A 26,775-nucleotide genomic window follows, 5' to 3' on the forward strand; every position below is an offset into this window, starting at 1 on the left:
TCTTTCCTGCAGAGATGAATTTTAAGAATGAATTAAGTGTGGCTGCATCACCACCGAGGTGTAAGCCTGTGTTTTCAGTTGGAGGGGATGACTCTGTGGACAAGCTGGTACAAAAGTTCTACAAAGGTTTGAAGCAACAGTGACTTTCTTTCATTATTTCAATTGTGCTTTATTGTCACGTGCAAAACACAGTGAAATTATTTTCGAGTCGCCAGGTTAGCACCATTTCCAAAGTCTTGTCCGCATGCTTGGTCTTTGTCTGGGTTGTTCAGCGAACCAATGTCTCTAACCTAGGCTGGCCACTTTTGTTACCCGGGGGCACCTCCTGCTGCCGACTTTGAAAGCGTGGAAGGAAAGTCCCCGGTCCCTCTCTCGACTGGCCCTTGCTCCTCGTGATCGTCATCGCTGGCTCCCTCTTCTTCAGTTCTCTAATCTCTGGAGGATGAGCAGGGCCGGACTCAGCAGCTACCCCACTACAGGCTGCGGCCGTTGGGTCTTTCTGTGGGTTCCCAGTTCTGCGGCGGACGAGCCAGGCGTGTTGCCGGGCTCTAGAAAATGCCATAGAGTCGTGCAACATGGAAACAGACCACTCATCCCACCATGTCCACGCTGACCAGTGGGAACCATTCCATATTAATCACATCTTCCAGTACTTAGCCTGGATGCCAAGGCTATTTAAGTGCTTGTCTAGACAGTTCTTAAATGTTCTCAGCGACCAGTTTCCACTGCTTTCTGAATCTTTTACTTGCCATTCTGATGAAGGAAGCCCCCCCTCTCAGATCCCCTCTTGAGCTCTTGCCCCTTACTGGAAATCTACTTCACTGAGTTTTATCTGCCTCTGAAAACATTTCCTGCTGTCTATCCCTACCTCTACGTCTCATAATTTTGTGTCGCTCTTCTGATTCTTCTTAAACTCCAGGGAAAACAAACCTCACCTTTCCAGTCTCTTCTCATACTGAAATACTCTAGTCCAGGCAATTTCCTGGTGAAACTCCACTGCATCCTCTCACATCCTACCTATAGTGTAATGACATAACTGCACATACAGTATTTTATGCTGATGTCTGAACAGCATTTTATGAAGTTGGACCATAACCACCCTGCTCTTGTATTCAGTACCATGACTGATGAAGGCCAGTATCCCCATATGCCCTTTTAACCACGTAATTTACCGCAATGTTGCCAACAAGGATGATTGGACTTTTTCATCAAGGAACTTCTGTCCCTCAATATTCCCTGTACCTCAACCACTCATGGTGTATGTCCTAGCCTCATTTGTATTCCAAAAATACATCACCTCACAATTAGGAACAAACTCCACCTGCCCATTTCTCAGCCCAATTCACTGACATCAATATCTTCTTCTGGCCCAAGACTATCCTGTCCACTTTCAACAACTTCACAAATGTTTGTGTCATTTGCAAACTTATTGATCATGTCGCTACATTCACATCCAAATTATTTACATACATCACTGCTAGTCACAGGTATTCAATCACAAAAACAACCCTATACATCACCCTCTGTCTTCTATTCCAAACTATTTGGGATCCAATTTACCAACTTGCCCTGGATCCAATGGGCACTAATCTTTTGGAACAGTCACCCTTGCAGGGTTTTGTGGAATTCCTTACTGAAGTCCTTGTCAACCACATCAACGTAGCTTTATCTATCAATACATGTTAGCTACTCAAAAATTAAATCAGATTGGTTAGACAGGATCTGTCCTTGACAAAGCCATGCTGGTACCTTTGATCAGCCCCTGCCTATCCAGGTGATCAATAATCCTCTCATTTAATGACAATCCATCTTCCCCATCCCTGATATTAGGCTCATGGGTCTATAGTTAACAGGCTTTTCCCTGATGCGCTTCTAAACAATAGGAACCACATTTGCCATCCTTCAGCCATGTTGTACCTCACAAAGACAATTTAAATAATCTCATCCAGAGTCCCAGCAATGTCTTGCTTGCTTCCCATTGCAGCTTGAGATGCAGCTCATCTAGTCATTTAAGCCTGCCAAGGCATCAAGTACCTCCTCTTTGTTTGTGGAGGCTTGCACTACAATTTCTCCTTCCCAATGTCTGAACCATCCAACTACAAAGTCTGCTCTGCGAACACCAACAAAAATAATTCATTTTAATCCTCACCTAGATGTTCTGGCTTCCCAATGGATCCTACTCTTTCCTGGTTATTTTTTGCCGCTGCCATTTGGTGAACCTGTTTGTCTCCCTAATTTTCTTAATTTAGTTTAGACATGCAGAGATACAGTGCGGAAACAGGCCATTCGGCCCACCGAGTCCGCACCGCCCCCGCACACTAAAACTTTCCTACACACACTCGAGATAATTTACAATTTTACCAATCCAATTAACCTACAAACCTTTGCATCTTTGGAGTGTGGGAGGAAACCGGAGCTCCCGGAGAAAATCCACGCAGGTCAAGGAGAACGTACAAATATCATACAGACAGCACCCGTTGTCAGAATGGAACCCGGGTCACTGGCACTGTAAGGCTGCAATCTAGATTTAGATTCAGATTTGCTTTAACCATGTCTGCCGCTGCCATTCCGTGACCCCAATATGCCTTCCTAATTTTCTTATTCATTTTCTCCCGACACTTTTTATATCTTTGATGCATTTCCCTGTGTTTACTTCTCTACATCTGCTATATGCTTCCTTTTTTCTCTTTATCCACACCTGGCAATCCAAGGTTTCCTGTACCTGTTAGCCTTGCCTTTTATCCAGGAAGGTACATATTGGTCCTGAACTCTGGCTATTTCACTGAATGCTTGCCATTGTGCAGATGAAGACTTACCCGTAAGTGGATGCTCCCAGTGTTACCTTAACCCAATCTGATAATGCAACTAAATAGGCGAGTGAAGGGACAGCATATCTCTTTAGTAATGAGATGTTACTTAATGAGACTAAGAAAGAGAGGTTCAATTGAATAGGAACATGTCCAAACAGAAGATAGACACAAAGTGCTGGAGTAACTCAGCGGGTCAGGCAGCATCTGTGGAGAGAAGGAATGGGTCATGTTTCGGGTTGAGAATGTACTTCAGACTGCTGTCCATACGGATACTGAAAGATAAACAGAGAGAGGAAAAAATGGGATTACTTCATGAAAGAAAATACATTTAATATTTGACATTTTTCTCAATAGTATTTCACTAATGTGAAGGAATGATATCACACTAGTTTGTTCATTTTTGTGTCTACGTTTTTTGGTCATTAATAAATATGTTATTAAAATGGAGTAACTTTCTTTGGCAGATTTACTGGGCACTCGTGAATGTTCAGGATAGTGATGAAACTTTGGGAGGTTGACAGTGAGCTGCCTTTTCCATGTAGAAAAATATGTGGCAATTTGCAAAGCTCAGGTTACCTCAACCAAGGACCTAGTTGGAGTCAGTTCTAATGCTATTTAGTATCTTCATCATCAGCTTAATAATGCATTTTTCACTCTATAATTTTCAGAGGATAGTAATTCCTTTCGTGGAATCAAAACAGTTCCAGAAACAGTCTGTGAGGAACTATTTCGTGGTCATCCAGGTTTGGAAAACCTGCTCCCTGGAATGAAACCTGGAGGAAGAAAGGGGATTCTGATATTCTCCAGAAGCTGGGCTGTTGATATAAACTTACCAAAGCACAATGGTGTAATATGTGATGCCCTGCTCCTGGCCACGGGTGGAGCTCCACTGCTCTATACTATTGTCAGAGAAGAAGATGATGCAATAACTGAGTATTCACGAAACACAGCCATGTCCATCAAACAAAAGCTGGTGAATGTGGGTGGATATGCAGGAAAACTCTGTGTCATTCCTAAAATCCTTCACTATGTAGACCCTGAAATGGCTAAACATGGTAATGCAAGCAGTCAGCAGCAGACTGAACATGTGTTACAAGTTCGGTACCCACCAAGTTATGAAGACTTAACAAAAGATAACATCACAAAATTGCTGAAAGCAGTCACCATTGTCCTACTACAATTCACGTCTGTCCTAAGTGATAAGATTGGCAGTGAATTTCTCAATCTACTATCATTCCAGCAATTTCAGATCCTTCATTCAAAACACGACATTGAGAACTGTAAAAAACTGTTTATACATGGTCTTCCTGGAACTGGGAAAACAGTTATGGCTGAACATCTCGTCAGAAGAATTATCAACACCTTCCACTGTACAAGAGATGAAGTTCTTTACATTTGTGAAAATAGTCCATTGCAGATATTTATGAGGTAATATCTGCATTTCTACCATTGCAAGTTCTAGCATTTATTTGGAGTATAGTGTGGAGTTCTGGTCGCCCCATTAGCGAAAATATGTAGAGGTATGGAGATGGTGCTAATCTGAGGAAAGACACCCAATCTGAGGAAAGACATTCTTGGCATAGAGGGACTACAGAGAAGGTTCACCAGACTGATTCCTGGGATGGCAGGACTTTCATATGAAGAAAGACTGGATACACTCGACTTGTACTCGCTGGAATTTAGAAGATTGAGGGGTGATCTTATAGAAACTTAAGGGGTTGGACAGGCTAGATGCAGGAAGATTATTCCCGATGTTGGGGAAGTCCAGAACAAGGGGGTCACAGTTTAAGGATAAGGGGGAAGTCGTTTAGGACCGAGATGAGAAAATCATGTTTTACACAGAGAGTAGTGAATCTGTGGAATTCTCTGCCACAGAAGGTAGTTAAGGTCAGTTCATTGGCTATATTTAAGAAGGAGTTAGATGTTGACCTTGTGGATAAAGGGGTCAGGGGGTATGGAGAGAAGGCAGGTACAGAATACTGAGTTGGATGATCAGCCATGATCATATTGAATGGCGTTGTAGGCTCGAAGGGTTGAATGGCCTACTCCTGCAGCTATTTTCTATGTTTCTATGTGCAGAGGAGGTTTACCAGAATGCTGCCCGGATTAGAGGGTTTCAGCTATTGGCAAAGGCTGGATAGACTTGGATTGGTTTCTCAGGAAAGTCAGAGGTTGAGGGGAGACTTGATAGAAATATGTAAAATTATGAGAGGTATAGATACGGTAGACAGTGTGAACCTTTTCCCCAGGTGGAAATGCCCAACATTACAGGGCGCAGCTATAAGGTGAAAGATTAATGGAGATGTTCGAGGCAAGTATTTTTTACATTGAGAATGATTACGGACTGAACACATTGCCAGGAGTGGTGGTGGAGGCACATACAATGGTGGTGTTTAAGATCTTTTTAGATAGGCACATGGAAGTGCAGGGAACAGAGCACTTTATATGGATCATGTGTAGGCAGATGAGATCTTGGCATCACGTTTGGCACAAGTATTGCAGGCTGAAGGGCCTATTGATGTGCTGTACTGTTCTGTCAGAGTTCTCTATAAAATAGACCATTGTCTTTGATAGCCATGGAGCTGTACAGCACTGGAACAGGCCCTTCAGTACATGTACATGTTGACCAAGTTACCATTCCAGCCTGGTCCCATTTGGCCCATCTATCTATATTACTAAATCTCTGTTCTTGACCGCTTTTGGCCTTCTGTGCTGCGATTTCCGAGAGAACGCCGCCACCTACGGCCGTCATTTTTGGCCACCTCGCTCAGAGCCCCCCTCCGCCGCATGTGTGCCGAGGATTTTTCCCGTCGATGAAAGATGACAGAGATATTAATGTTTTTACAAAATTCCCCATTCTCTCTGCTGCCCATGCTGGAGGGAGGGGGAGGGACTATAAAACCAGGAAGTGGTGTGCCTCAATCAGTCTCTGCAAGTGGTGTGCCTCAATCAGTCTCTGCAAGTGGTGTGCCTCAATCAGAGCTCTGAATAACACTGAACAAATGGATCCACAGCTGTGAGTACCCATAATGTGGTTTGAAAATGAAAATGAAAATATGGTTCGTTTGAGGGAAAAAAGCACTGCCTGCAAATGGTTGTTTGGGTTGAAAAAGGCACCCTCTTTCTCTCTCTCTCTCTCTCCCCCCCCCTCTCTCCCCCCCTCCTCTCTCATCCCCCCTCCTCTCTCATCCCCCCTCCTCTCTCCCCCCTCCTCTCCCCCCCCTCCTCTCTCCCCCCCTCCTCTCTACCCCCCTCCTCTCTCCCCCCTCCTCTCTCCCCCTCCTCTCTCCCCCCTCCTCTCTCCTCCCCCCCCTTCCTCTCTCCTCCCCCCCCTCCTCTCTCCTCCCCCCCCTCCTCTCTCCTCCCCCCCCTCCTCTCTCCTCCCCCCCCTCCTCTCCCCCCCTCCTCTCTCCCCCCCTCCTCTCTCCCCCCCCCTCCTCTCTCCCCCCCCCCTATCTCCTCTTCCCCACCCCCTCTCCTCTTCCCTCTCCTCTCCCCCCTTACCTCTCCTCTCCCCCCCCTCCCTCTCCTCTCTCCCCTCTCCTCTCCCCCCCCCTCTCCTCTCCCCTCCCCCCCTCGCCTCCCCCCCTCTCCTCCCCATCACTCTCCCCATCACTCTCACCCTCTCTCTCCTCCCCCACCTTTGCCCCCTCACCCACCCTTCCTCTTCTCCTCTCCACCCCCCATCCCTCTTGCCCCTCTCTGTCTCTGCCCCTTCTCTCTCTGCCCTCACTCTCTAACCCCGCCCCCCCCTCCCTCGCTAGATGTGACTGCAAGTTGGGGGCTATGCGTCAGTAGATAGGGTGGTTATGGGGTAAAAGGAGCAAATTAATAATATTAATATAATATCAAGGGGGGTAATTAGCGTGAGTGCGGGGGGGGGGAGAGTTAGTGTGTGTGACGCTGCATGCCGCCTCCCCCCCCCACCACAACTGCACGTTGGGGGAACAGACCCAACGGGTCTGCACTTGGTCTAGTATATTGCTAAAAGTCTGATCTTGACCGCTTTTGGCCCACTGTGCTGCGATTTGCGTGAGAACGCCGTGACATATGGCCGTCATTTTTGGCCACCTCGCTCAGAGCCCCCCTCAACCTTCCGTGACCAGAGGATTTTTCCCATCGATGAAAAATCAGAGAGATATTAATGTTTTTTAAAAATTCGCCATTCTCTCTGCTGCCTCCACTGGCGGCAGGGGGGGAGGGACTATTAAACCCAGAAGTGTAGTCCCTCACTCTCTGCCAGACCCAGGAAGCGAGAGGGTCACGGCTCTCTGAGCTGCGAATAACACTGAACACGTCTACCCCACAGTGAGTCCCTCGATGCGACTGTAAAGTGGCTGCTGCCCAATTGTTTGCCTCGCCTTTTTTAAAAGTTTGTGTTCACAAAATGAATTTTGGTTGTCGGGTGGCTGCAGCCAAATTGTTTGCCTTGGCTTGGCTTTTAACATCATTGCAATAGTTGGCTACCAGCCCAAGAATCCATTCGTCCCACAATGTCTATACTAGCCCTCTGGAAACCAGTACCGTTCGGCCCGCAACACCCACACTAGCGCAAAAGAAAGCCCCCCCCCACTGGCGAGCAATATTGGAATTGGTGGAGAGGTGGAATATTGCGTTGGTGACCAGCCCTCCCGTGTGATGCTGGGACCCAATGGGTCCCACTTAGTCTAGTAACTCCCTAAACTCTTCCTACCCATGTATCTGTCAAAATGTTTTTTTTAAGTTGGAAGTGTACCTGCTTCTAAAGAGTCCTCTGGCAGCCCATTCCAGATATAGACCACCTTCTGAGTAAAAAAGGTTGTCCCTAAGGTTCCTCTTAAATCTTTCTCCTCTCCTCTAGTTTTAGAATCCTATCCCCTGGGAAAAAGAGTGAGTGCTTCCTTAGAAACATAGAAACATAGAAACATAGAAAGTAGGTGCGAGAGTAGACCACCAGGTCCGTCGAGCCCGCACCGCCATTCGCTCATGGCTGAACACTAAACAGACACACTTACCCACAAACAGTAGACACAAGACACAGAACACAAGACACTACCCTCCCCTTTATACCGCTATCACCCCTCTCCACCCCAAGAACCTCGCGATCTCCTGGGGGAGGCAAAAAACCGGATAAAAACCCAGGTCCAATTCGGGAAAAAAATCCGGGAAATTCCTCTCCGACCCCAATCCAGGCGATCGACACTTGTCCAGGAGATCACTCAGGTCTTACTATACTAACCATACCTAGGTCCATATCCCTGCCCTCTCCCCGTAGCCCCTTATCCCCTTGGCAGCTAAAAAACCATCTATTTTAGTCTTAAATATATTTAAAGTTTCTGCTTCCACTGCTCCCTGGGGCAGTGAATTCCATAAATTAACCACCCTCTGGGTGAAGAAGTTCTTCCTCATCTCAGTTTTAAAAGAGCCCCCCCTTATTCTGCAACTATGTCCCCTAGTTCTAGTTTCCCCGATCATTGGGAACATCCTCGGTGCATCCACCCGATCAAGGCCCCTCACGATCTTATATGTTTCAATGAGATCGCCTCTCATTCTTCTAAACTCCAAAGAGTAGAGTTCCAGCCTACTTAACCTTTCCTCATATGTCAATCCCCTCATTGCAGGAATTAATCTTGTAAACCTTCGCTGCACTGCCTCCAGGGCTAGTACATCCTTTCTTAAGTATGGACCCCAGAACTGTACACAGTATTCCAAATGTGGTCTCACTAATACTGTGTACAGCTGCAGCAAGACCTCCGTGTTTTTATACTCAATCCCCCTAGCAATAAAGGCCAAAACTCCATTGGCCTTCCTGATTGCTTGCTGCACCTGCATACTAACTTTTAGTGATTCATGTACTAATACCCCTAGATCCCTTTGCGTTGCATTACAACGCAGCTCCTCCTCATTTAGAAAATAACTTGCCCTATCATTTTTTTTCCCAAAGTGAATGACTTCACATTTATTAGTATTAAATTTCATCTGCCAAGTTGTTGCCCACTCACCTAGCTTATCTATATCCTTTTGCAGACTCTTCCTATCCTCCTCATCCCCTACTTTTCCTCCCATTTTTGTATCGTCCGCAAATTTTGATATATTACACTTGGTTCCCTCCTCCAAATCATTTATATAAATTGTGAACAACTGGGGTCCCAGCACCGACCCTTGCGGAACCCCGCTAGTTACCGGTTGCCATCCCGAGTATGAACCATTTATCCCCACTCTCTGCTTCCTATTTGTTAGCCAATCCTCTACCCATGCTAATATATTACCCCCAATCCCATAATTTTTTATTTTTAGCAATAGTCTCTTATGTGGCACCTTGTCAAAAGCCTTTTGGAAGTCCAAGTATACCACATCCACCGGTTCCCCTTTATCCACCCGGGTTGTTACTTCCTCAAAGAATTCGAGCAGATTCGTTAAACAGGACTTCCCCTTCACAAAACCATGCTGGTTCTGTCCGATGAAGTCATGTTTATCCAAGTGCCCCGTTAGTGTTTCTTTAATAATTGTCTCTAACATTTTACCCACCACCGATGTTAGACTAACCGGTCTATAGTTACCCGCCTTCTGTTTACTTCCTTTTTTAAATATAGGTGTTACATTGGCCATTTTCCAATCCACTGGGACCGTTCCTGCCTCCAGGGAGTTTTGGAAAATTATCACCAATGCATCCACAATCCCCACCGCTATCTCCCTCAAGACCCTTGGATGTAATCCATCAGGCCCAGGGGATTTATCCTCCTTCAGTCTCATTAATTTCCCTAATACCACCTCCTTGGTGATCTTAATAGTATTTAGCTCCTCCATTCCTACCGCCCCCTGTTTATCCAGCGTTGGAATATTTTTTGTGTCTTCTATGGTGAAGACTGATACAAAATACTCGTTTAATGCCTTTGCCATTTCCATGTTCCCCACCAACAACTCTCCAGTCTCACCCTCCAATGGACCAACGTTCACCTTAGCCACCCTTTTTCTTTTTATATAGCTATAAAAACTCTTACTATTAGTTTTTATGTTGTTCGCTAAATTCCTTTCATAGTCTATTTTCCCCGTCTTAATTAATCTCTTAGTTATTTTTTGCTGACCTTTAAATGCTTCCCAATCCTCTACCCTCCCACTATCTCTGGCTACCTTATATGCCCTTGCCTTCAGCCGAATACTATCCTTTATAGTTTTACTGAGCCATGGCTGACTGTTCTTACCCTTACCCCTTTTTTTCTTCATAGGAATAAATTTTTCTTGAAGGTTATACAGTATACCCTTAAACGTACACCACTGCTCATGTACCGTCTTATTCTTGAGTCTGCTATCCCAGTCAACTTTGATCAGCTCAGTCCTCATACCTTCATAATCCCCCTTATTTAGACTAAGCACCCTAGCCTGAGTTTCAACCTGCTCCCCTTCTATTTGAATATGGAATTCGACCATATTCCTTTATCCATTCCCTTCATTACATTGTACACCTCAATATGTTCGCTCTTCAGCCTCCTATGCTCCAAAGAGAAAGTCTCAGCCTATCTAACCTTCCCTGTAACTCAAGCCCAGGTAACATCTTGGTGAATCTCTTCTGTACTTTTTCCAACTTGAAGACATAGTTCCGATAGCTGGATGACTGGATCTACACACAACCCAAGTGTAGCTTCACCAATAACTTGTACACAACATCATTATGTACTGCTATTTCTACTTTTGTACTCAATGACCTTCCCAATTGAGGCAAGCATGCCAAAGGCTTTCTTCACCACCCTGTCCATTTAATTCTCCACTTTCAGGGAACCATGTACTCCCAGGTTGTATGATATATGTATTTTATCCATTTTGCCCTGAGTCTATTGTGAGAGTCATTCTTTAGATGTGTTTCTTGCAAAAACATTATATCTGAATTCAGTGATTTCAAACGAGCCAGTACTTTGCCTCAGCCCTCGGGCTCTTCCTCCTCCTTTTTCCTTTCTTCTCCCCGCCACCCCCCATCAGTCTGAAGAAGGGTTTTGGCCCGTAACGTTACCTATTTCCTTCGCTCCATAGATGCTGCTGCACCCGCTGAGTTTCTCCAGCATTTTTGTGTACCTTCGATTTTCCAGCATCTGCAGTTCCTTCTTAAACAGTACTTTGCCTCTTTTGACTGGGTTGTTTACTCCGCTAGTATTCGAACTAGTGAATTTCAAACCTTTTTTCGTGTCAGTCTCATTACTTATGTTTCTTTGCATAATGCCCCTTTCCCACTTAGGAAACCTGAACGGAAACCTCTGGAGACTTTGCGCCCCACCCAAGGTTTCCGTGTGGTTCCCGGAGATTTTTGTCAGTCTCCCTACCTGCTTCCACTACCTGCAACCCCCGGGAACCGCATGGAAACCTTGGGTGGGGCGCAAAGTCTCCAGAGGTTTCCGTTCAGGTTTCCTAAGTGGGACAGGGGCATTATTGTGTATCATATGGGGTGTCTTTATCTACAAGAGTTCGGTCTTCCTGAATAGATCTGTCCTTGACTGATTTTCTCAGTGTTTTCTGCATTAGAACTAGTAACATACCTAACAACAATAACAAAATATAATACCTCTAGCCATTACCAAAATAGTTATGGTGCGAGTTCCCTATGGGAACTATCAATTTAGATTTAATAATGCTCATCAGTCTGGTCTTTATCTTGGCCTCGTCTACCTTGTTATGTTCATAATCAACCTTGTAGGCTGAAATGTTTTTGTTTAATCCTTTACTTCTGGATGTTCAAATAAACTATACGATGTAGTCCAACAGAACCTGACAACTAATTTGTACAGAACAAGGATCAGGAAGCAGTAATGCAATAACGATCAGTTAGTCAATTTGTGGCGGACAAATGTTGGCCAGGACTCTAGAGAGAACTCCCTTGTCCTTTGAGTTTGCCTCATGACACATGGGCCCTGGCTTCACATCTCATCCAAAGGATGTTGCAACTGCTGTGGAGTATCACTGGACATTGTTGTTCAGGTTCCTGGAGTTGAATCGACAAACTGAGATGAGACAAAGTCACAGCTGGCAAGCTTTCCATTGCAGTCCTGCTAGAACATCTGCACAAGTGTTAAACTATGTGTCCAGATACATAAAGACTTTCACCATTTATTGCTCCTGAAATTGTATTTATGACGCAGATCATGTTTTTTTAATAATATTTTATTGAATTTTTAATAATATTTTATTGCATTTTGATTTTAGCCGAAGATTGGATTGTATGTGTGTTACAAGGACAACGTTTATGAAAGATGAGTTTCCAAATGTTAAACATATCGTCGTTGATGAGGCTCAAAACTTCCGTAATGAAGATGGTGCCTGGTATAATAAGGCTCAGGCTCTCAGAACAAACAAAGAAACGCATCCTAATGGACCAGGAGTCTTCTGGATTTTCATGGATCATTTCCAAACTTCCCACATTTTTCCGACTGGATTACCCACAATTGATGATCAAGATCCGAAAGAGGAGTTGACTATAGTGGTTCGGAATGCAAAGAAAATACACAAGGTTGTCCTTGAACATGTCAATAAGAGTTTAAAATCTAGGATAGAAGGATCTAGATTTCTGAAAAGGTTAGCTCGAAGTACCATATGCAATCACTCATTTGCAGGGAAGACTGAAATAATTACTAAAATGACACAAATGGAGATTGTCAAGTACATAGCAAAGCAAATACAATACTACATTCTGGAAGGCTATGCACCTGAAGATATAGCCATCCTGTGTAGTACTAACATAGAATGTGAAAGGTACCTTCGTTCACTACAGGCAAAGCTTAAAACACATTTTGTAAATGCAGAGAAAATACAGAAAAATGTTATTGTCCTAGATAGTTTGCGCCGATTTTCAGGCCTTGAGAGGACAATTGTATTTGCCATCAACCCTGTACCTCATCCATCACAGAGCGTACTAACTTCTAACTTTGTGGTCTGTGCGGCTTCGCGAGCAAGGACAAAACTTCATATGTTTTATGAAGATTCCCCTCTTGGCTCTAGGCATAATAATTAAATCTGAAGTTGCTTCAAACTCTGTGCATTTAAAGGGGTGGGATAATTATTGATGATACAACAAGGGGGGGGGGGGGGGGGGGGGTAGTACAGGGTGGGTGTTGCTTCAAAGAGTGCAGTTTCTAACTGAATGCAAAAGTTTTGACTTTTTTAAGTAGGTGATAAGAGCTGCTTTTTGGTATTTTAATTAAAGGAGGATCAAATTAATAAACAGCTGCACTTGAACGGAGTGTAGATTAGGACAGTGCTAAGTCCCTGAATGAGAAGGCAGTGCTGTACTCTGACATTTATAGTTTAAACTGGAAAACAAATGTTTCTTAGAATTAATAGACAATTTATTTACATTGTGGGGGATGGCTGAAACCTACAGTTTCTGCAGCATGTGGTTATTCAGGACACCACAGGAAACTCAACAGCGATAAGACAGAATTCCTCCTCATAGGCTCCAAAGCCACACTCAGCAAAATCAATAACCTCACTCTCACCATCGACGGCACCACTGTCTCCCCATCTTCCCAGGCCCGCAACCTTGGCATGATCTTTGATTCCACCCTCTCCCTTGAGCCTCACATCCGCCATGTCATTAAAACCTCCTTCTTTCATCTCCGCAACATCGCCAAACTCAGACCCTCTCTCACACCTCCCGCTGCTGAAAGACTCATCCATGGCTTCATCTCCTCCTGACTGGACTATTGCAACTCACTTCTCCTTGACATCAGCTCCACCTACATCAACCGACTCCAACTGGTCCAGAACGCAGCCGCCCGACTCATCACCCACACCAAATCCTGGCATCACATCACTCCAGTCCTCAAACAACTTCACTGGCTTCCCATCTTCCACCGGATCACCTACAAAATCCTGATCCTCACCTACAAAGCCCTCCACCATCTGGCCCCCCCATATCTCACTGACCTCTCCCCCTACCAACCCTCACGGTCCCTCAGATCCACATCAGCCGGTCTCCTCTCCATCCACAAGTCCAACCTCCGCAGTTTTGGGGACAGAGCCTTCTCCAGCGCAGCTCCCAGGCTCTGGAACTCCCTCCCCCAACTGATCCGCAATTCCGTGTCCCTCACCATCTTCCAGTCCCGCCTCAAGGCCCATCTCTTCACCTCTGCCTATCCTTAGCCCCACGTCCCCCTCCCTTTTCATCTGTGCATTAATTGCCTCATATTGTGTTTTGCATTGAATTCTGCCTTTACTTTGTGTACTAGTCATGTCTCTACTATTTATTTCATTCCCCTTACATGTTTTTCCTCTACCTGCTAAATTTTTGTAAGGTGTCCTTGAGACTCTGAAAGGCGCCCATACATAAAATTTATTATTATTATTATTATTATTATTATTACCACAGGTCCTGTGGACAATGTCTGCATAAAGTGCTTTCAGCTGCATGAACTTGACCTCAGGATTCTGAAGCTTGAGAAATAGCTGAAGTTGCTGCAGGGTCAGGGATACCGGGGGTTTTCTCTGTTGTATACTCCAGTAACTGGCTATCTCGTAGCCTCCGCATTTGAAAGACAGGAAACTTGGGAATATTGAGGGTGTGTATTTTTCTTAATCCAGTGGTGAATGACAATTGCTTGAAAGAGGTAGGCAGGAACATACAGTAGAACCGTTGATAGAGGACTTCCCGCAGAGATACAGAGAAGGGTAGAAATGTAATGGCCCTGGAGGATAGCGTCGTCAGGGGTTCAGAGCAGTTTTCTCTAACTATCTGTGTATTTCATGCCTGACGGGATGCCTCCCTGGTGACAGGACACACTGAATGGTAGGGCTCTGGGTGGTGTTGTAGAGCAGAGGGATTTAGGAGTGGAGGTGCATAGCTCCCTGAAGGTGGAATCGCAGGTAGATCGGGTAGCTTTTGGCACGTTGGCCTTCATCAGTAAAATAGATTATTACTATCTATCCCTCTCATAATTTTGCATATCTATGTCATATCATTCCCATTAACCTTCCCCAGTCTAGAGAAGCAACCCCATCCTACCCTATCCTATATAATTGAACTGCTGAAATTCAGATAACATCCAGGTAAATCTCTTCCACACCTTCTCCAGCGCACTCAATTCGAACTACAGTGTGTTGACCAGAACTGAATTCACTACTTCAGATGTGGTCTAACCAATGCCTTATGAAGATGTTACATGATGTCAATGTTCTTTTATTCTCTGCCATGGCTGATGAAGGCAAGGGACACACCATAGTCACCACCCTAAATATCTGTGTTGCCACATTTTGAGATCTATGAACATGTACCTCAAAGTCTTTATTCACCAACATTTCTTAGTGCACAACCATTGACTGTATAAGTCCTGACCTTGTTTAGTTTCCCAAATGAATATCCTTGCACTTATTGGAATTAAATTAAAATTTCCAACACTCCGCCCAGCTAATCAATATCAGGCTGTAGCCTCAGAACATCCACCTCCACTATTAGAGTAAAATTAGATTTTGCGTTACTGTTAGTTATTTTTAGAATAAAGGACAAAGTAGGAGAGAACTTTCAGATACCTGGTCAGAAGGCAGCTTTCTTGACAAACATGTAACACCAAAATAAAAATGGGGGGAGCAAGGACATGCCCAGTTACTACAGGTCCTTCGGTTAATCCTGATGGCAACGAAGTTCTTAGAAACTAGTCAAAGTTAAAATTAAACACCCAGCAAATTTGTTAATGAAGAGACATCACTGATTGTTAAAGGCAAATATTTCTTGTCTAATCTGATTACATTTCTTTGGAACATAAAATAGTTGAGCTCATGAACAATGTTTGCGGAAAATAATGCCAGTAGGTAAAAGAGAAAGTTGATGAAGGAGAATAGCCGATGCCATTTACATGGATTTTCAGGAGACACGAGAAAGTACATCCAAAGGCCAGACTGGTTTGGAATTAAAAGACCAGTAAATGCAAACACAGGAGATTAGCTGAAGGCAGGAGGTTGTTTATCAGACTGGACGATGATAGGTGTGCCCAGGAGTTCCTGCCATAACCATTGCTTTTATATATCTGTATATAGCAATCATGTTTATGCAGCCAGCAGGTGTGATCTAGCGTTCACATCCTGTTCGGCTGGTGAAAACTGAGCTAATCGAGTCTTTCAGAAGGGAATTAGATGGGGATGTGAATGAATGATATGCAGGATTATTGAGAAAGGGAGTGAATGGGACAGATGCGATTATTTTACGAAGAGCAGCAAAATCTGCACGACCTCTTGTGCCATTTAATTTTATATGTAATAAATTTCATTATTAAGTAATTTTTGATGATGCCTCTCTCTGAGGAGCAAAGCTAATTAAAGGGATTGTCCGCAGAGCTAAACCCATGTTTTCCATTGTGGGGTAAATATCATTAGTGACCATTTTATCCAAAAATATATTGCTTCCAATTTTGATTAAAATGTTTTTGCTGCTTTTGGTCTATGCACAATGTTATGTGTCATTTTGCATAATGAACTTTCCAATCAAGCATTATATTCAAGAAATTGTTTATTTCATTGTACTCGTACATTAATTCTGAACGGTTGAATACGTGATTGGCTGCGTTATCTTTCCATGTTCAAATATGTATAAACCAAAGGCTTTCAATAAACTAACTGTTAATTATGGCTTAAGGTTGGTTCTCTCCGTGTTGTGATCCTCCTTAAGAGTGAAATACTGATGCTCGATTTGAGTATCAGCTGTGAGTATTCAACTCAATTGGTTATTAACAACAAATTAGGCATCAGAGGTCTCCAAATCTAAATCCTAATCAGTTGAAATTTCATATTTACCTTGTGATCCCCTTGAAGATCTCCGAATCCCGGTATCATCTTTACTCTTCTAATAGGCACACATATTGGAATCAGGCTAGGGAGGCACAGTGGTGCAGCGGTAGAGTTGCTGCCTTACAGTGGTGGAGACGCGGGTTTGATCCTGACTACGGGTGCTGTCTGTGTGGAGTTTGTATGTTCTCCCTGTGTCCGCAGTATTCTCTGGGTGCTCCGGTTTCCTCCCACATTCCAAAGATGTCCAGGTTTGTAGGTTAATTGGCTTCTGTAAATAGTCCCTAGTGTGTAGGATAGAACTAGTGTATGGGTGATTGCTGGTCGGCACTAACTTGGTGGGCCGAAGGGCCAGCTTCCACGCCGTATCCCACTAACCCAATAAGGGCATTCAATGTGATGGGCCTGACTAAGGGCACTGTGTAAACCAGCCCAAACTGAGGAACACAATATGTTAAGTATGGATCGATCACAATCAGTAAACAGTCCCAAGTGATAGTGAACAGCTAGCTCTTAATGGTGTGATTCCTCTGATTTTTAAGAGTTAATTCTCTTGGTATCAGCTAGAAAGCTATTCAAAAGAATTATGCATTGATTCAGGAGCTTCCCATCGCGAAATATTAATTGATGATAAAGAAGGCATGATTAATATAACTCTTACAAAATAGAATTCTGTGAGGTGTTTTTGGTATGTTCAGGCTGTAGGCAGAAGGTGCTGGGTACACACAGCCTATCGTAAACTCTATAGACGATGCGAACAGATGGCCGATAATATACATTGTAGAAAAATGGGCCCGGGGTGAAGAAATTCAGCAGTAGATTGTGGAGCAATACATTTTGTTGAGAACAGTGAAGAAGGCAGAATTAATTAAGGGGACCATTTTAAAGCAGAATCCAGGAGCAGGATTCTAGATTGTACACAAGTAAATGTTCGGATAGACTTGCATAGAGTGGATGTGGGAGAGTCTAGGGCTAGAGGTCATAGCCTCAGAATTAAAGGACGTTCCTTTCGGAAGGAGATGAGGAGGAATTTCTTTAGTCAGAGGGTGGAGAATCTGTGGAATTCTTTGCCAAAGAAGGCAGTGGAGGCCGCCAATAGATAATTTTAAGGCAGAGATAGATAGATTCTTGATTAGTATGGGTCTCAGGGATTATGGGGAGAAGGGAGGAGAATAGGGTTAGCAGGGAGAGATAGATCAGCCATGATTGAATGGCGTAGTTTTATGGGCCAAATGGCCTAAACCTGCTATCACTTGTGACCTTATGATTTAAAATGCTGGCGTAATTCAACGGGTCAGACAGCATCTCTGGAGAAAAGGAATCTGATGAAGGGTCTCGACCCGAAACATCACCTGTTCCTTTTCTCCAGATATGCTGCTTGACCTGCTGAGTTACTCCAGCATTTTGTGTCTATCTTCAGTGTAAACCAGCATCTGCAGTTCCTTCTTACGTTGTAAATGTCCGGATATTACAGGACAAACGAAGACTCTTAATTTGATGTTATATTTCCTCAGGATATAAAAGGAGGCCATTTCACAATCAGGCTAATTTAGCTCGATCCTAAACCCCAAATAATTTTTCAGTTACCCCGCACATTTGCATCAACATTTACCTTCATTCCAGGGGTAATTTGCAGTGGCCAATAAAAGCTCCAAACCGCAAACTTTAGGGTGTGGGAGGGAGCTGGAACACCCAGGGCCTTCCGTGAACCCTGGTGTTTTGATGATCGTTTGTTTGTAAAACTGTCAACATAGGCAGTCTTTGATTGTGCTAATTTGCATATTTATATATATTATTTTGAATAAAAGTATATGTATAATTTAAAAAAAACACAAGGGCAAACCATGAGTCATAGCAAGAAAGTGTAAACTCCAGGTACACCCAAGGTTACAGTTCAATGGTACATTATTGTCACGTAAACACTGCATTGCACGTACGAGTTGTGATATTTTGGCACCGTTTACAAAAAAGTCCAAAGTCCGGTCCACATGCTGGAGGTACTGGAGTCCCACCCGATCCAGGTATGCTCCAGACTGCCTCTGTCGCCCTCGACCGCTATGTTTTCCAGGTCGCCTGCTTCAGCCAAAATTGAAGGCGCTGGAGGCAGTACTAGAATCTTTGGGCAGTACCCTACCGGCTCTCTCTCCTACCAGCTCACTCCTCTTATCCATCGTCACCAGCGGCGCCGTCTTCCTCAACTCTCTGCTCAACCTGGGTCACCGGAGCTGTGAGGCAACAACTCTCCTAATTAAAATAATAATAATAATAATAATATATCTTTTATTGTCATTGCACGTCAGTGCAACGAGATTTAGTGTGCAGCTCCACTGATGTCCAAGAAAGGTAAATAAATACAATACATAAATAAACAAGCTGAATTGATTGACGTGACCATCTGAGGGAGACTGTCCAAAGGAGGTGGGTGGGGGGGCACTCATTAGGGCCGGTTCAGAGCCGCTATAGCTCTTGGGATGAAACTGTTCCTGAGTCTGGAGGTTCGGGCGTAGAAGGCCTTGTAACGTCTGCCGGAGGGAAGTAGTTGAAACAGACCGTGGCAGGGGTGTGATGAGTCCTTATGGATGCTGAGGGCCTTCCTGAGGCACCGCGTGTGGTAGATGCCCTCCAAGGCTGGTAGCTCTGTCCCGATGATCCTCTGTGCTCTGTTGACGACGCGCTGAAGAGCTCTCCTCTCCGCCTCCGTGCAGCTGAGATACCACACAGAGATGCCATACGTTAGTATGTGGTGCAGCGGTAGAACGTTGTCAGCAGCTGTTGGGGCAGACCAGTCTTTTTTAATGTCCTCAGGAAGAACAGTCGTTGCTGTGCCTTCTTGACCAGCGCGGCGGTGTTTGTGGACCATGTGAGGTCTTCTGAAATGTGAGTGCCCAGAAACCTAAAGCTGGACACTCTCTCCACACTTTCCCCATAAATGGAGATTGAGGCGTATTCTCCAGAATGGGACCTCCTGAAGTCAATGATCAGCTCCTTGGTCTTGGAGGTGTTTAGTGCCAAGTTGTTATTGGCGCACCAGTCCGCCAGGTTCTGCACCTCCGCTCTGTATTTTGTTTCATCAACGTTGGTGATCAGCCCAATCACTGTTGTGTCGTCTGCAAACTTCACGATGGTGTTGGTGTCGAATGCAGGGACACAGTCGTGAGTGAAGAGGGAGTAGAGCATGGGGCTTAGTACACAACCCTGTGGTGTGCCGGTGCTCAGGGTGATGGTGGAGGACAGGTGCGGGCCCAGTCTCACTGCCTGCGGTCGCTCCGTGAGAAAGTTCAGGATCCAAGCGCATATCGGTGAGCTGAGGCCTAGCTGGTGGAGTTTGGTGGTGAGCTTGGTGGGGATGACCATATTGAATGCAGAGCTATAGTCAATGAAGAGCATCCTCACATACGTGCCCTGTCTGTCCAGGTGAGTCAGGACAGTGTGAAGGGCCAGAGAGATGGCATCCTCTGTCGATCTATTTGCCCTGTATGCAAATTGATGGGAGTCCAGTGAGGCAGGGATGCTGGATTTAATATGGGAGAGGACCAGCCTTTCGAAGCACTTCATGGGGATTGGAGTCAGGGCAACCGGCCGGTAGTCGTTGAGGTTGGTGATTTTGGACTTTTTCGGCACCGGCACTATGGTGGTTGTCTATTGTAATATATATTAAATATATACTGTTCAATTTGCACGCAATTCTTCAGTGTAGTCATGTGATCTCATATCCACCTAATACTGAGGTGAGGACCTTGTTTAATGTCCTATTCAAAAGTCGACACCACTGTTGTAGTGCTCGCTTAGTACTGGATGGCACTGAAAAGTCAGCCTGGATTTCCATGCCTATGTGTCGGACACAAGATTTGAACTCACAACCTTATGACGCAGAGACAAGGATGCCACCAACTGAGTAGAGATAACTAGAATGATGGAAGGAATGAAAGACCTCAGTTGTAGATTTGGTAGAGGTTCTAACTCATGAAAGGCTTTAATGGCTAAATCAAAAGAACCAATTGGTGAAGGACCAGTGAGCAAGGGTTTAAGGTGGGTTTAAGGGCAAAGATCCTGAGTAACTTGGGAAGCCATTTGTATTCTCTGTATTGTGACCACAGCTGTGTGTAGTGTGACCACAGGGCGGCACAGTGGGCAGCGGTAGAGTTGCTGTCTCACAATGCCAAAGACCAGGTTCGATCTGACTACGGGTGCTGTCTGTAGCAATGTTACAAAATTTTGAGATTTTAAAAATCAAGTCTGCAATTTATCCCATCAGATAAAGCATACAAAGAAGTTTAATTTGACACCTAATTCACTTTCATATCTTCAGTATTAAAAAGGTGATGTCCATTTTCATACTCGGAAATTAGCACCTTGTTCACTATTGCTTTTCCATTGACTTAACTCAAAAGCTGTGATCGAACATTTAAAAGCCCATAACTTTCTTAAAAATTAAGAGTACTGAATGAAAATTTCAGTTATTATAGATTGAAGCATTCTGAAACAAATATGAAACAATCTTACTTGGATGACCTGAAATTAAAGCGTATAATTAGTTAGTTACCTAATTGCAGCTAATTACAAAATTCAATTACTAGATCTAAACATCTATCAATTTCTTAAGAAATGGGATAATTGTCAGCTGTAAATTGGACAAAATCAGGACATTTTATTATTATTATCCAATTAATAGCTGACAATTATCCCATTCCTTAGCTTGCATCTGAGTAAAATTCATTTCAAAACGCATTTATGGTTTACGATTATTTAAATGGTAAATGTAGCTTCAGAAGCATTTCTTTTTGCATGTTAAACCCCACCTGAGAACCATGGAAGATTTTGCAATTTTAATGATGGATTTTTCACTTTTAAAACTTTTTATATAACAAATGAATAAAGATAAAACATAATGCCTTACTTTTGATGAAATGCAGCGAGCAAACGCGATAATTCCCGATATTTTCTATCTTTATATCTCCACGGCCAATGTTTGCTAACCACTTCCGCTGTTTTTGCCCTTCAGCTCCCTCTTGTATTTACCTTCGTTTTTCTTTATCTTCTGGACTCTAAAGTAAGATAACAGTGTCTCACGGTCACCCCGACTGGCACAGTTATTTACAGCTCAAAAACGGGACGTTTTCGCGGTTTTTAACAGGTTTTAAAGTTCGCGTTTTCAGCATCAATAACATGTACCGGAAGTGACGCTTGTACCCCAGTTGGATTTTGCGGTCACGTGGGTGAGGATCTATGATCCAGTGACCTTTCGTGAAATCACCCTATAGGGAGGTTGCATGGCAGTCGAGGTCACTACCCGTGACCCGTACTGTTGCCATGCAACGCCTTCTGGAGTACACGCGGTGAACGTCAGGTAAGCACTTACTATGGTACACAAAAATGCTGGAGAAACTCAGCGGGTGCAGCAGCATCTATGGAGCGATGTCCCCGTGTGTCCGCTGCCCGGAGCCGCGGCCCTGCTCCACCCGGCCCCGTGTGTGGGCGCTGCCGACCCACAGCCCATAACAGTGCGGCCGTGGCTGGACATCGCTGACCCCGGGAGGAGAGTGGGGGCTGTCCTGAGGGATGCGCTCCTTCAGCTGCTTACACCTTGGTGCTCGGCTTCAGAGCAAAGATACTAGAGCATTTAGTTCACAGCGCTCAGTCACCCATCACAATTATTTACAGCGCAAAACTTGACCATTTCGGCAGTTTTTACCAGGTATGAAAGTACGCATTTCGTGTGTTAACAATGTATGCCGGAAGCTGCCATGTCCTCCAAAAGGATTGGGCTGCTCCGTGCGTCACGCCCTTTGTCCCGATGACCTTACATGGTGGTGGTGGGGGGTCAGTAACATTCTCTACATTAGAATGATGGGAGCATCTTCCCCTGAAGGATTACAGCAGTCAAGATGGTAGCCATTACCAAGAGGCGATATTTCACCCTGAAGACGGGTCCTGTCCGCCAGAGATGCTGCCCGACTCGTTGAGTTCCTCCGATATCTTGTGTTTCTTGGTCATCAATTGTGTTTCTTGTTTAAGAATCCAGCATCTGCAGCTCCTTGTGTCTCTATTATTGTAGTTTGGAGTTTAGTTTAGAGATGCAGCGATGAAACAGGCCCTTCAGCCCACTGAGTCTCTGCCAACCAACGATCACCCATATACTAGTTCCAGTCCACACCAGGGACAAATATTTACAGAAGCTAATTAACCTACAAACCCGGGAGGAAACTGGGGCACCCAGAGGAAATCCATGTGGTCACAGAAAGCACGTCCAAACTCCGTACAGACAGCACCCACGGTCAGGATTACAGCTGGGTCCCTGGCGCTGTGAGTCAGCAACTGTACTGATGACCGCTCCGTTTTATGATCTTTGTGCTCGCCGGGTTGATTGCTTTCGTCGAAACAAGGCAGACCACTACCATTCTTGTCGGGACAGATCTGCCGCTGAGCGGGAGCTGAGAAGAAACGAAACCACTGGAGTGGAATATTTTTCGCTTAAGGAGTTCAGTAATTCGCACGAGTAATCGCAACAGTCGAAATCCAAAGGCGATCTATTTTTCCCCCTTTGATAATCGAAGGTTAGTGTTAATACAATTGCATTTTGATCCCAGAGAAACACAGAATGCTGGAGTAACTCAGCGGGACAGGCAGCTTCTCTGGAGAAGAGATTCGCTCCAGAAATGCTGCAGAGTCACTCCAGCATTGTGTGTCTAACTTCGGTGCAGTTCCTTCCGATGCATTTTGATCCTATTTAGGGTTATGCCCACGCGCCGTGATGGGCCCGGTTCAGGATCAGCGAATCTCCGCGAGAAACCGCTTTTCAAAACTGGCGCCCAGACTCGTCTATTTCACTCTCTCCAGCGCTATTGCCTTTCCCCTTGTTTCATTGCTCTGTCCTGGCCGCTCTTGTTTCAGTTTCAGGCCGCAGGGAATTACTTGTGTAACTCAAGTGGTTTGAAAATATAGAATAATATTTTATTATTTTTAGTGTGGAGGTGCAAAATGGAAACAGGCCCTTCGGCCCACCAAGTCCAATCTGACCATCGATCATTTATTCACACTAATTCTGTGTTATCTAATTTCTCATTCACTTCTCACATAATTTGGAGGCAACTCTTTTAGAGGCCAGTTTTAATCTAGCTGTTTTTATTGATTTCTACGTTCAAGCTTGGCGCCTTTTTCTTGGCAGCGCTAGTGGACGGATGGAGCTGGAAGTTAACTGAATAGCCCCACCTATCTGCATTCAATGAACTTCATAACAGCAGATCCGTAAAGTGATGTAGGAGGCTCAACCCGAAACTCGATGTTTGGCCTCTCCCGAAACTCCGAGGATGGGGATCTCAACCCGAAACGTTACTTATTTATTTTCTCAGATGCTGCCTGACCTGCTGAATTACTCCAGCATTTTGTACCTATGTTCGGTGTAAACCAGCATCTGCAGTACTTTCCTACCCAATGTTTGCCACAGATGCTGCTAGACCTGCTGAGTTCCTCCTACAATTTGGAAATTCCAGCATCTGCAATCTCTTGTGTCTCATCTGTTTTTTATTTTTTCTCAATTCATTACATTGTTCGGAAGCCAATTGTCTATGAAAAGCAGGAGCTGACTGGTTTCATATGTTGCTCCCAAACTGCACCAATCAGTTGTAACTCTATTGTAAATAAAACTGTAGTTCTTAGTAACATATAAGCTAGATAGGGCTCTTAAAGATAGCGGAATCTGGGGATATGGGGGGAAGGCAGGAACTGGGTGCTGATTGGGGATGATCGGCCATGATCTCACATTGAAAGGCGGTGCTGGCTCGAAGGGCCGAATGGCCTACTCCTGCACCTATTGTCTATAATTACAGTGAAAAGGATAAAGTATTATTTTGGATGCAAAGAACTGCAGATGTTGGTTTACAAAAAAAGACAAAGTGCTGAAGCAACTTGGTGGGTTAGGCAGCATCTCTGGAGAACATGGACTCTTCGGGTCGGGACTCTTCTTCAGACTGAATTACTCCAGCACTTTGTATCCATTTTTATTTTAATAGTCGTGACAATACAGAGGCTGCAGTGGGAAACAGATAGGTTATGTGTGCAGACAAATGATGGAGCATAATGTGGTGCGTATATGTGTTAATGGTTGAGAACTTCAATTTTCTTGGTGTTCATATTACCAAAGATGTATCATGGACCAACTACTTCCTGTGGACATGGATGAAATTCAGCATGTCTTCCGTGACTCCTGCATATTGTCTGGTTGCATCACAGCTTGGTTTGGAACAGCACTGCCGAGAACAAAGAAATTCGGACAGTTCTACATGTAGCCCAGTTCAACTGGCCAATGCCTCCGTCTACACCGTATGCTGCATTAGGAAGGAGCTAACATAATCAAAGATTTGTCCCATCCCGGTCATTCTTTCTTATCCCTGCTCCTGTCCAGCAGAAGGTACAGAAGTCGATCTATATCCAGCTGTAGCCCAAGACAGCTTTCTTCTTCATCTACATCACCTGTAATTTTCATGTCACCTGCAAACTTATTAATCATTAGTTCAAGTTACATTTATTGTCACATGCACACAATTGGTACAGTGAGAGTTGAATTACCATACAGCCATCGGAACTCCGGCGTTGGAACGGAAGAACACACTCAGCGGCTTGGAGTTTCCGAATCGGCCGCTTCTTTCCGCAAACCACACCTCCACGGTGTTAAAGTCAGCAGGCCCAACACTCTGGAACATCAACACAGACGATCCCCACCCAGCAAGGCATCATCCCGCTCCGAGATAGTAATTCAGCCCTCACATCAATATTTTCTTAATGTCTTTTATTACAGGACTGAATCAGATTGGAATTGCAATCAAAAGTGTGGATTTGGAAATCGACATCGGGAGCGCGCTATTTCTCATAAGTATTTGCAACAATTGGAATTTAAATCCACAGCAATCTCGGTCATTGAGAGTTAATGTGTTCAAGAAGGAACTGCAGATGCTGGAAGATCGAAGGTACACAAAAATGCTGGAGAAACTCAGCGGGTGCAGCAGCATCTATCGTCTGAAGAAGGGTTTCGGCCCGAAACGTTGCCTATTTCCTTCGCTCCATAGATGCTGCTGCACCCGCTGAGTTTCTCCAGCTTTTTTGTGTACCATTGAGAGTTAATGATTAGTGTTAATACAATGACAGTTACTCTCAAGATGGACACTAAATGCGAGAGTAACTCAGCGGGTCAGGCAGCGTCTCTGGAGAAAAGGAATAGGTGATGGAAACATTACCTATTCAGTTTCTCCAGAGATGCTGCCTGAGCCGCTGAGTTACTCCAGCATTTTATGTCTATCTTCGGTGTAAACCAGCATTGCAGTTCCTGCCTAGACGGTCTCAATTTGTTTTGTTCAAATATAGACTATAGTATGTTCCTGTCCATTGCAACTTGTTTAATTGGGATATTATTCCCACATCCTCTTTCATTTAATTGGTGCCTCGCTCCCAAGCCCCCCTTTTTAATTCACTGCCCCCCACCCACCCATTCCGACTGAACCATCCTGCCACAACCAGAGAGCAGTCCTGAACTACTATCTACCTTATCAGGGACCCCTGGACGATGTTTGATCAGACTTTACTGGCTTTATGTTGCACGAAACTATATTCCCTTATGTATCTGTAAACTGTATGGCTTGATTTTAATCATGCATTGTCTTTCCGCTTGCTGGTCAGCACGCAACAAAGGCTTTCACTACCTCCGCACACGTGGCCAGAAGCTAAACTGAAACTGAAACCTCCATTCCAATGCTTTTAAAATCCAAATCCCATGATTCCTTTATGATGATGGTCCAATTCTATACTGCCATCATAGAGTCTGTCCTCACCTTCTCCATCATGGTCTGGTTTGGCTCAGCCACCAAGCACGATATCTGGAGGCTGCAGCGAATCATTCGATCAGCTGAGACGGTTGTTGGCTGCAACCTTTCTTTCCCCCCCACCCCCATTGACAAACTGTACACTGCAACGGCCAGGAAGCGAACGGATAAGATCGTCCCTGACCCCTCTCAACCTGACCACAAACCCTTTAAAGCACTTCCCTCTGGAAGGCGACTCCGGACCGTCAAAGCCGCCACAGCCAGACGAGCAGTAGTTTTACTCAATAACCAAGTCTGTAGCCTCCTTTTGCTCTGGTAGTTTATTTAATTCACATGTTTAAGCTATAATGTTTTATTATTAATGTTTTTATGTTTTATTCTTAATGGTTTACTGTATGTCATGTTACTTGCGAGCGGAG

General features: G+C 44.5%; 1 protein-coding gene across 1 annotated transcript; it reads left to right on the forward strand.

Annotated features, from left to right (window-relative positions):
* LOC116989163 (schlafen family member 13-like) lies at window positions 1-24,829 on the forward strand. The gene is made up of 4 exons (XM_033046388.1): window positions 1-126; window positions 3,479-4,238; window positions 11,979-12,524; window positions 24,685-24,829. Exons 1-4 carry the CDS (start codon window positions 15-17, stop codon window positions 24,827-24,829), a joined length of 1,563 nt encoding a protein of 520 aa, XP_032902279.1. The 5' UTR covers window positions 1-14.
* Window positions 24,830-26,775: the final 1,946 nt, after the last annotated feature.

This window comes from Amblyraja radiata, chromosome 28 (assembly GCF_010909765.2).
Source record: "Amblyraja radiata isolate CabotCenter1 chromosome 28, sAmbRad1.1.pri, whole genome shotgun sequence".
NCBI lineage: Eukaryota > Metazoa > Chordata > Chondrichthyes > Rajiformes > Rajidae > Amblyraja > Amblyraja radiata.

Excerpts from the sequence above, each read along its gene's own strand:
- LOC116989163 (XM_033046388.1), top strand. The coding sequence starts at position 15 with ATGAATTTTAAGAATGAATTAAGTGTGGCTGCATCACCACCGAGGTGT. Across the intron at positions 4,239-11,978 it reads CCATTGCAGATATTTATGAG|CCGAAGATTGGATTGTATGT; the intron begins GTAATATCTGCA and ends TTTTGATTTTAG. Across the intron at positions 12,525-24,684 it reads ACTAACATAGAATGTGAAAG|ATGTATCATGGACCAACTAC; the intron begins GTACCTTCGTTC and ends ATATTACCAAAG.